Here is an 11511-nt window from a genome sequence, read left to right on the forward strand (position 1 = left end):
GATTATGCACGGGATAGAGAAGGTAGACAAAGAAGTACTTTTCTCCCTTTCTCACACTACAAGACCTTGTGGACACTCAATAAATTGCTGAGCAGTTGGGTTAGAATGGATAAAAGGAAGTACTTCTTCACCCAAAGGGTGATTCACTGCCACAAAAGGTGGCGGCAGCTACAAGCATAGCCAGCTTCAAAAGGGGATTGGATTAACAAATGGAGCAGAGGTCCATCAGTGGCTATTAGCCGTAGCGTATTATTGGAACTCTCTGTCTGGGGCTAGTGATGCTCTGTATTTTTGGTGCTTGGGAGGAGCAACAGTGTGAGGACGTCGTGTGTCCTGGTCCCACTGATGGACCTCCTGATGGCACCTGGGGGTTTTGGCCACTGTGTGACACAGAGTGTTGGACTGGATGAGCCATTGGCCTGATCCAACATGGCTTCTCTTATGTTCTTATATACCAATAGTTCAAGATGGGAAGCCATGTTAGTCTATCTATAGCAGTAGAAAAGAGCAAGAGTCCAGTAGCAGTAGTGAGCAGTGACTCACGAAAACTCGTACCTTGCCACAAATTAGAACACAATCTTACCTGTGACTGGAGGTGCAGAAAAAGATGGCATCAGTGGTGTCTGCGGTGCTCGCCCAGCATGACCTTTGGTAATATCATAGGTAGAAGTAACAGAAAAACCTGAAATGGGAGGACCAGTCGGGGGTGCAGAAAGCACAGGGCCAGGAGTGGAAGTTAGTGGAGGAGGTGATGTGAGGTAGGGAGTGGAACTACTGAAAGCTGATGTGATTGGAGGTGGATTATGAACAGCAAGGGGGGCACCAGTTGAAATTGATGCAGAAGGTACAAAAGGCAAAGGAGCTGGAGATAGCAAAGAAGGAGGTGAAGACACTGTGGGTGGTAAAGGAGGGGAGAATGTTTGGGGAAGAAAAGATGAGGAAGAAGACAGGTTTGGAGGAGGAAGTGGAGCAGCTGAGGGTGAGGAAAGACAGAGAGAAGGCACATTTTCATTAGAGTTCTATTAAATTTTATGAATCATTCAAGTATCTGAAAAGAGAATATGAAATCTGCAGCTAATGATGAAGGATTCCTTCTAATGATCACATTAACGATACAGTGCTGAAAATTCAGCAGTTAACAACCTTCTCTGGTTCAGCAGTCAATTCAACAGTAACTCTGCAAAATAAATTTTCTTACAATTAAATGTTTATCAATGAGCCTGCTGCAGCATGTAAACATTTACCCTAATAACTCAGGGGATCATTTGGACAAACAATTTACCCTTGGACAACTTTTAAACACTATATGGGTGAACTAATGATGCATAAGTGCACACAGGGTAGGAATTTTTAACTGATTTTAGACAAACTGATCTCACATTTTATTTAAAAAAATCCAGATATTAATGAAAGGAACGCAAGTAGATCTAGAAGTACATTGCCTGTTGTGAAAGGAGACACAGTTCACCTCAGCAAAAAGTTTTGCCAAAGGGTCATTTGTACTACAGAGTTACACCCTCTAAATTTGAAGTCAATGGCCTTAGAAAGGTGTACAGTATGTCACAGAAGTGAGTACACCCCCTCACATTTTGCAAATATTTTAAGTATATCTTTTCATGTGACAACACTGAAGAAATGACACTTGGCTTCAATGTAGTGAGTCTACAGCTTTTATAACAGTGTAAATGTGCTGTCCCCTCAAAATTACGCAAGACACAGCCATTAATGTCTAAACTGCTGGCAACAAAAGTGAGTACACCCCTAAGTGATAGTGTCCAAATGGGGCCCAAAGTGTCAATATTTTGTGTGGCCACCATTATTTTCCAGCACTACCTTAACCCTCTTGAGCATAGAGTTCACCAGAGCTTCACAGGTTGCCGCTGGAGTCCTCTTCCACTCCTCCATGATGACATCACATAGCTGGTAGATGTTAGAGACCTTGTGCACCTCCACCTTCCGTTTCAGGATGCCCCACAAATGCTCAATAGGGTTCAGGTCTGGAGACATGCTTGGCCAGTCTATCACCTTTACCCTCAGCTTCTTTAGCAAGGCAGTGGTCGTTTTGGAGGTGTGTTTGGGGTCATCGTGTTGGAATACTGCTCTCTGGCCCAGTTTCCGAAGGGAGGGGATCATGCTCTGCTTCAGTATGTCACAGTACATGTTGGCATTCATGGTTCCCTCAATGAACTGTAGCTCCCCAGTGCCAGCAGACTCATGCAGCCCCAGACCATGACATTCCCACCACCATGCTTGACTGTAGGCAAGACACACTTGTCTTTGTACTCCTCACCTGGTTACCACCACACACGCTTGACACCATCTGAACCAAATAAGTTTATCTTGGTCTCACTGGACCACAGGACATGGTCCCAGAAATCTGTCTGCTTGTCTGCAGCAAACCGCTTGTGGGCTTTCTTGTGCATCATCTTTAGAAGAGGCTTCCTTCTGGGAAGACAGTCCTGCAGGCCAATTTGATGCAGCGTGCAGTGTATCATCTGAGCACTGACAGGCTGGCCCCCCACCCCTTCAACCTCTGTAGCAATGCTGACAGAACTCATATGTCTTTTTCCCAAAGCCAACCTCTGGATATGACGCTGAGCACGGGCACTCAACTTCTTTGGTTGACCATGGCGAAGCCTGTTCTGAGTGGAACCTGTCCTGTTAAACCACTGTATGGTCTTGGCCACTGTGCTGCAGCTCAGTTTCAGGGTCTTGGCAATCTTCTTATAGCCTAGGCCATCTTTAAGTAGAGCAACAATTTGTTTTTTCAGATCCTCAGAGAGTTTATTGCCATGAGGTGCCATGTGGAACTTCCAGTGACCAGTATGAGGGAGTGAGAGCGATAACCTGCTGCCCCTTCACACCTGATACCTTATACCACTAACAAGTCACATGAAACCAGGGAGGGAAAATGGCTACTTGGGCCCATTTGGACATTATCACTTAGAGGTGTACTCACTTTTGTTGCCAGCAGTTTAGACATTAATGACTGTGTGTTCCGTAATTTTGAGGGGACAGCACATTTACGCTGTTATACAAGCTGTAGACTCACTACTTTACATTGTAGCCAAGTGACATTTCTTCAGTGTTGTCACATGAAAAGATATACTTAAATATTTACAAAATGTTAGGGGGTGTAGTCACTTCTGTGACATACTGTAGCTCTACTATGTATTGCACCTTTGGAGAAGTGCTTGGTGGTGGACCATAGTACTCACTTCCACTCCAAAGTCCCCCTGCCAAAGATGTCATTCAGTATACCTCCCTTTTCCACCTCTGTATTGGCAACTACAGGCTACTTTCCACAGGTGGCGACATATGACCCAGGGCCTGCCAGTCATCCTATGCACTCAGGATTAGTACACATTCTAGCAATACTCTTGCTCTCAGGTTTGGTCCCAGACAATCAGGCAGCATCTATTTCCTAGATTGCTTTCCCCCCTAAGCTTTGGCAAATCTGCCAGTTGTGCTCTCTCTCTAGGGTTAAGGACTTGGCCACTGTAATTTATTTAGAAAATCTCTATACTGCAGTGGCTTATTTGCATGCTTTACTACCTTTTTTATTGGACCTCAGTAAAGTATTCTACATGAGCTGTCTTTGAAGAAGGGCATGGAAACTTCAGGCGGTCCAGAATATGGTAATCGTATTATTAATTAGCAGTCTGCGAGGCTGGTACATTACACTGTTGATGAAAGCATCCCACTGGTTTCCGGTTGCTTTTTTTTTTTTGGCCTTGTTCAAAATGTTGGCTTTGATCCCCTCTCCCTAAAAAAAAAAAAACACCCTAAATTGTCTAGCTCTAGAATCTGGAAGTTTTATGGAACTCCTTACATGAAGCCTGACCTTGAGTAGATTGCCCATTTATTGGTCCTCCAGCAGAAGTGGCTGGCCACTCTGTGAGACAGGATGGTGGACTAGATGGACCACTGGTCTGATCCAGCAGGTCTCTCCTTATGTTCTTATGCTAGCAAGCCTTGAGAACAACTTTGTGTCCCTTTAACAGAGACTTCATGGGATGTTATTTACTAAGCAATTATATTTTTCTCCATTTCACAGAAAAACTTCAACTGCCCATTCTGATGCATTAAAAATCTTTTTGTGAGGGACAGGACATTCTTCTTCAGGTCTGTTGAAAGCCCTAGACCTGAATATCCATGCTCTAGAAGCAAACTGATATAAAAGGAACAAGGCTATGCCAATGGTGGAGCATATTCTATGGAACTCTTTGGAAAAAGAAGCCTTTCAATGGTGGTTTTTAGAAAAACAATAAAGCCTTTTCAGTCCAGACAGTCATATTTTATTGTCAATGACAGTGTTGTGGCTATTCCATCATTCCATATTACCTATGTAGAACTTTTAAAAAAATTCAGATGGGTAGCCATATTGGTCTGAAGCAGTGGAACAAAGTTTGAGTCCAGTGGCACCTTTAAGACCAATAAAATTTTATTCGAGGTATGACCACTGAGCTCAAACTTTGTTTTAAAAAAATGTTTTAGTCTTTTATCAACTTTACTCTAAATCTGAATTAAAAGAACTGTGAGATGAGAGCTCATCAAATAACATTTTGCCAGCTGAATCTAGGGAAAACATTTCCCTATCAAAGCACAAAATTTAGGAAAAAGAGACTTTGAGTAGCTATGCCGTGAAGCAGAGGTCCTAACAGCAATGCCACCTGGATCCTGAAAAATGCAACAGGAAATATGCAAGGACTGATGTCAATATAAACAAGCTACAGAGTTCCTCTATGTTATGTCATACTGTTGTTCTGAGTATTCTTCACTTTCAGCTACTTTAGCATAATTTAATACAAAATAAGTGTTATGCATTCTCAGCACATTCTCAAATGCCATTGTATATATAAAGCACATTTTTATGGAATAGAAAGAAACCACCTATTACTTTGACAGATTTATTATAATTATATTGATTGTGACATATAATGTTATTGTTATGAACAAACAGCTAAGATTCATGATACACAAACAAATAAAACCAGTCATTTAAGAAGTTCTTATACCTAATGAGATGGGGGCTGGGGTGGCAACAGCAGTAACCCCTGCTGTGCTTGGAGGAGGGGTTCCTGGTGGAGTTGTCTCTATACCACTTTCCTCCATCATTTTTCTTCAGTGACACAGCTGAAAGACAGAAAGAAAAGTTGCTGTGGTGAGGGGTGGGGGGGGAACTCTAACTTCTTTTCCAAAAACAAAATAAAACCGTTATAGCATTTGATGGATCTAGGTCTGAAACATTTAAAGCACCATTTCTTCCAAGTGTTCAGCAGTAAGGTAAGCTCTGTACCCAAAGCACTTCACTCACTACATCTGCCTCAAACCAAGCACTCTATGGTGGTCCTCAATGGGCAAAGAGGTGGCATACAAATGTTGCAAATAAAATAAATGTAACTCATGGCAGTGTCCCTTAAAGATATTTCTTTCTTTTTTAAAAAAGAGGAAATGGGTGAAGTTTGATGAAACAGCTTAAATCAGTGAGCACATACAAGCTGTGTTCAAAGAAAGAAAGAAATACTTTTCTCCCTTTCCCACAATACAAGAACTCGTGGGCATTCCATGAAATTGCTGAGCAGAAAGGTTAAAACGGATAAAAGGAAGTACTTCTTCACCCAAAGGATGATTAACATGTGGAATTCACTGCCACAGGAGGTGGTGGCGGCCACAAGCATAGCCACCTTCAAGAGGAGGTTAGATAAAAATATGGAGCAGAGGTCCATCAGTGGCTATTAGTCACAGTGTGTGCGTGTGTGTGTGTGTGTATGTATGTATGTATATATATATATATATATATATATATATATATATATATATTTGGCCGCTGTGTGACACAGAATGTTGGACTGGATGGGCCATTGGCCTGATCTAACATGGCTTCTCTTATGTTCTTAAATGTTACCAGGGTTGCCACATACTAACTGCTAACTGGTGGGAGGGGGGAGGGGTTCCAGCAGGAAAACTAGGTCAAGGCCTGTGCCGCTGGTGAGATGGTGACATCACTTTCAGTGCCTACTGGAAGTGATTTCATACACTGCCAGCAACATAGGGATACTATAGTATTTGGGCAACAACTCTAGAGTAGAAGTCATTTTTACCATGAGCACATGATGCTGCCTTTACACTGACTATTGGTCCATCAAGGTCAGTATTGTCTATTCAGACTGGCAGGGGTCTCTAAGGTCTCAGGTTGAGATCTTGTACATCACCTACTACCTGGTCCTTCCACCTGGAGATGCCAGGGATTGAACATGGGACCTTCTCCATGCAAAGCAGATGCTAAACCATTGTGCCACAACCCCTTCCCAAAGTGCATGCTGGATGAGACATCATCACAATGCCAGGAACACAGGGTTAGGCCTAGTTTTCCCACCTGTAAGTCCCCTGATGGCCAGCTGTTAAGTATCAGGAGGAGAGGCCCCAGAGCAGGGGATTCTCTGTCATTGGCAGGGGCCTGGTAACCCTATATGTTACAGTAAACACACAAACATCCTGTGTGTATATCTGTTTGTAATAAAGAGACAATATACATTTACATTAAAAATGAAAACTGGGACCAGTACCTAGATACATGCATTGTTTCAATTACAAAGTCCGCTGTACATGCATTCAATATAACATGAGAATTATTCACTGCACATATAAAGAAAAATCAAGCATTCATTGTATACAGATTGTATATGTGCTCACTGTAACTTTTAAACAACTACTGACAACAAATGGTCATGGTCATGGACTATGAGTGGTATATAGGTCATCCTTGGTATTATAAACTGTAAAGGCACATACCTCAGTTAGATTCGCCAGCAACAGGAGAAAGAAGGCCTGAAGCCTAACTTGGGATAGTTGCTAACTTCTTTGTAGGTATGTGGGGGACCCCAAGCAAGCAAAAGTAGTACATTAGAGTTTCCTCTTTTAAGAACTGCTATATAAAGTTGTGGTATTTTTTGAGTTGTGCTGCTGGAGAACTCTTGTGAGTCCCTTGGACTGCAAGAAGATAAATCAGTCATTCCTAAGGGAAGTCAATCCTGACTGTTCCCTGGAAGCTGAAGCTCAAATACTTTGGCCACCAAATGAGAAGGGAGCACTCACTGGAGAAGCCCCTGATGCTGGAAAAGACAGAAGGCATAAGAAGGGAACGGCAAAAGATGAGATGGCTGGACAGCGTTACTGATGTAACTAACATGAATTAGAGTGGATTTCAGAGGATGGTGGAAGACAGGGGGACCTGGCATGACTTGGTCCATGGGGTTGCAAAGAGTCAGACTTGAATGTGCAACTGAAGAACAAATATAAAAAATGTGAGTTTCAAGTTACTGATTATATTGTATAGATCAGGGGTGTCGAATTCATTTGCTATGAGGGCCTGACATAAATGAGACCTTGTTGAGCCAGGACATGTGTCATAAAATGTAATGCCAGGTAGCGGAGATATAAACTTTATAAAGGACACAAACACAATTATTTTTTTAAAAAAAACCCTAAAATAAAACATGCTTAAAGTATCAGCACTCTTGCAATACTGTGGTCAGTATCGAAACAAGCTTTCCCTCCCCCCCCCCCCCCTTCCTCAGCCAATGGAGAAAATACAGGCTTTGTTGTATAGCTCTTTGCTTGGGGGACTGATAGGAACCCTTTGAGCACCTGATCTGTCCCACGTACCACACATTTGACATCCCCGGTACAGATGCTTACAAATGTCTAACTTGTAGTTAAGGAGTGCCCACCTAGCACTCATGTTATAAACTGTCAACTAAGAGACAGCCTAGGCAGCAACAGATGGTAGGTCAGAACTTGATAATACTGCTAATTATTATAAAAGCCCAAGACAAAATGAGAGAAATCAAGAACTCAAGCAGGAGAACTCCAAGCTTCCTTTTCTGCACTTAAATGGGTGAAATCCATAGAATTTATTCTGGTCAGTACAGCCTTTTGGAAAGGTGCTGGATAGAATATTTGCAATGGTATAAAGCTGATAATTCAGTTACACAGTGGTTGTAAGTTACCACTGGAAGGACATTTGAACAAGAGACTCATGTACACAGCTTATTCTTTTAACCACTATGCCACTATAATAGTTATATGCAGGGCTTTTATTGTAGCAGGAATTCCTTTACATATTAGGCCACACACCCTTGATGTGGCCAATCCTCCTGGAGCTTACAGTAGGCCCTGTGTCATGAGCCATGAGGAGGGGGAGCTGGAAGGGATTACAGACCAGGAAAAACCAACAGCTGGCCCATCAATCACTCTCCCCACATTCCAGGCACCTGCGCCGACTGTTGACAATCTGTCTCCTCTAAGCTCTCCCCCTCCCATCTCAAGAATGCGCAGCCGTCTTCAGAAAACACTGGCAGAATGCAGGCATGCAGCACGCCAATGCTTCTGATCTCTTAGCCCTGAGTACTAGGAGAATTATGGCCACCCAGGGAGCAGGCTGATTGAGGCTCCCATATAACTGATGCCCGGGACTTGGCAACCTTGTGGAAGCAACAAGTTGATTCCCTGGCTTGCATCCATGCTCCTTCCTGATTCCAGTTCCTGACTGGTTTGAATTCCTTGGCATCCTGACCCCTTTGGCTTTGGACACTGACTTCTGCTTCTGGTTTGCGATTTTGCTGTGGTGACTCAGCTCCTGCTTGACTTCCTGAACTTTGACTTCGGACTGGCTTCTCCTGCCTGCGCCTGAGAACATGACACCCTGTACTAAGAGCCCTGTAAGCTCTTGGAGGATTGGCTACATCAGGGGTGTGTGGCCTACCATGTAAAGGAGTTCCTGCTACAAAAAAAGCCCTGGTTATATGTAATGGTCAGTCTGGAGAAGAGGGAGGTTGAGGTGGGACATGATTGCTTTCTTTAAGTATCTGAAGGGCTGTCACTCAGAGGAGGGCATGGAGCTGTTACTGTTGGCAGCAAAGAACAGGACTCACAATAATGGGTTTCAATTAAGGCAGGTAAGATACCAACTGGATATTAGGAAAAACTATTTTACAGCAAAAGTTGTTCAATGGTGGAATCAGCTACCTGGGAAGCTCCCTCCTCACTTGCAGTCTTTAAGCAATGGCTGGACAAACACTTGGCAGGGATGCTCTAGACCAGGGGTACCCAACCCCCGGGCCGGGGACCAGTACCGGGCCATGGCCTGTTTGCAACAGGCCATGCAGTCTTGCTTCCCCCCCCTCCCGTTGCACCTCCTCCTCCCACCAGTTTCACCATTTTAAGGCTGGGGAAGGGAAGGAGGCAAGGGCAGCATCGCTTGTGCTGTTGCGGCAGTTTTTCCACCAATCAGCTTGTGGGGGGGGGGGTCAGCCTGAGAGGCACTTCACAGCCCCTTCCTCGGCCTTAAAATGGTGAAAACAGAGGGAGGGGGAGGCGGCGAGGCTGTGCGGGGGGGGGGGGGGTGAAGGAGGGAGGAGGAAATGGGGAAGGAAAACAGGGAAGAGGAGACTGCGTGGGGGGTTGCGAAGGAGGGAGGAGGAAAACTGGGGGGTGGTGAGGCTGCACAGGTGGCAGCAAAGGAGGGAGGAGGCTGCGCAGGGGGTTGTGAAGGAGGGAGGAAGAAAGTGGGGGAGGAAAACGAGGGGAGGAGGGGAAGACGCCACATTGGGGGCAGGGGAAGCCGAATTGGGTGCCCCCTACTCTGCTGGCCCTGGGGCCGCGGTTGGCGGGCCAGCCCTGGGACTGGTTCTCAGGGTCAAAAAGGTTGGGGACCACTGCTCTAGACTGATCCGGCATTGAAGAGGTTGGACTAGATAGCCTTTATGGTCCCTTCCAACTTTGTGATTCTATTATTCTATATATAACCATCCACACCAGTTGCAAATCTGAATGTTTGGGGTGCTTCTTTTATTGCTCCAGTTCTGTGGAAGTTGACAGTTTGACTGTAGGAACTGTTCTTAAGATCTGTGCTGGAGTCCACTTGGAAACCTTTGATTTGTTTGTTCCTTAACAAGTGTGTTTCACTACACCAGGTGTCATTTGTCACAGCAGCCACACAAAAAGAGTGGGAAATCTGAATCTCTAAATGAGGTCTCTGCAAAGCCACAAACTACACATGATGTCCACAGGTATGGTCCTCCTATAAAAAGGTTTTGGGACTATAGTTCCTCATCCTTTCCCCCATAAAGTCAATAAGAGCATTATTGCTGAATTTAATAATATGGAGCTACTGAATGTAATCATGGAAAACTATGCATGGGAGGCCACACTCTAGACACTTAATGTCTAGGCCTGATGGAGGTGTCCCTTCCGCCACCTCCTGTGCCATTGATTGTCATTCTTACTAACTCTGCCAGCCGCAACTTCTGTGTTACTGGTGGACTGTGGGTTACAGAGCAGATGCCAAGCTGGGTACTCATTGGAACGACCTCGGAAGGATGGAAGGCTGAGTCAACCTCGAGCCGGCTACCGGACATAGTACTATCCCAGCCAACGCTGTTGGTCTAAACTCCACCCCCGCCCCCATCTTCGAGAGGAACTTTCAGTCAATACGGAAGGCACTAATTCTGCTTAGAAATTAATCGGGCATGCCACAGTTACCAGGTGCCATGGCACGCACCCTCGATGGGGCTATCCGAGTTTTCTTTTGTAGAACCGCCCGAGCAGGCCGTAGGGCCTCTTACACCATTCACTATTTTGGGAGACAGGGACTACATTTCCCATGAAGCAACGCGGATTCTGCTACGCATGCGTAAATCTCTATGCCACGTCTATGCCCCAACTTTAACCCCCACCCAAACTCAAGTCCTCAATGAACAACTTTGACACGGCCTCGGGTAGCAAAGGACCTCCGGCTAGGTCCCATCCTCTCCTCTTCCTGCCAGCCTTTCCTCCTCACCTTAATGAAACTGCAGCGGCCGTGAAGGAGAGGGAGGGTGGCGGCCGCTCTGGCCTCGCAGCGGCGGCGTTCCTTCGCCAGGAGCTGACGACACTTCTCGGTGCTGAGCCCTCCACGCCCCGATCCTTGCCGGCTCCAGAATCTAAAATGGCCGGGGAGGGACAAGCTCGGGAAGCGCTTTTGCTCCAGCCTCTTCAGGCTGCCACGTTCGCTGCAGTCAACGGGGAGGAGTTGTTGGTCAGGAAGGGTGCTGAGCTCCTAGTTTCTCCGCCTCCCGCGATAGAGCGGGGAGCGCTGGCGGCCACGCAGGCAAAGCGCTCTCTTCTCGTGCTGCTCGAGTCGCAGCCTGCTAGCCGTGAGCTGCTGGCGACGGTAATATTTAGCAGCAGCAACTGCTGCTCCCATGTTTCGACTGCTGAATCGGTTAAGCAGTCTCATCTGCCTTTTGGGGTGCTTGGATGGTGAACCTGCCCTGTGATCGGTGTTGCCAACCTCCAGTCGGGGCTGGAGATCTGGATTTACTGGATTAAAGTCTAATTGATTCATTCTTCGGACTATGTTAAATGGATTATTTTATATTTATTTAAAACCTTTATTCAGTTCTGAAGAAAATGGCTTTGGAAGGTGGACTGCATGATATTATACCTTACCAAGGTCCCTCCCCTCTG

General features: G+C 45.4%; 1 protein-coding gene across 1 annotated transcript in view; it reads right to left on the reverse strand.

Moving 5' to 3' along the window:
• The window catches only part of PRRC1 (proline rich coiled-coil 1), a 51285-nt gene extending 40091 nt beyond the window's left edge, over positions 1-11194 (reverse strand). The window contains exons 1-3 of the mRNA XM_060263406.1: positions 10844-11194; positions 5019-5136; positions 584-973 (exon numbers count right to left, since the gene is read on the reverse strand). Of these exons, the coding sequence (XP_060119389.1) occupies positions 584-973; positions 5019-5118 (490 nt within the window). The 5' untranslated portion in view covers positions 5119-5136; positions 10844-11194. The remainder of the gene's footprint in view (positions 1-583; positions 974-5018; positions 5137-10843) is intronic.
• Between the last annotated feature and the right edge of the window lie 317 nt (positions 11195-11511).

Source organism: Heteronotia binoei, unplaced genomic scaffold (genome assembly GCF_032191835.1).
Source record: "Heteronotia binoei isolate CCM8104 ecotype False Entrance Well unplaced genomic scaffold, APGP_CSIRO_Hbin_v1 ptg000055l___fragment_3, whole genome shotgun sequence".
Classification (NCBI taxonomy): Eukaryota; Metazoa; Chordata; class Lepidosauria; order Squamata; family Gekkonidae; genus Heteronotia; species Heteronotia binoei.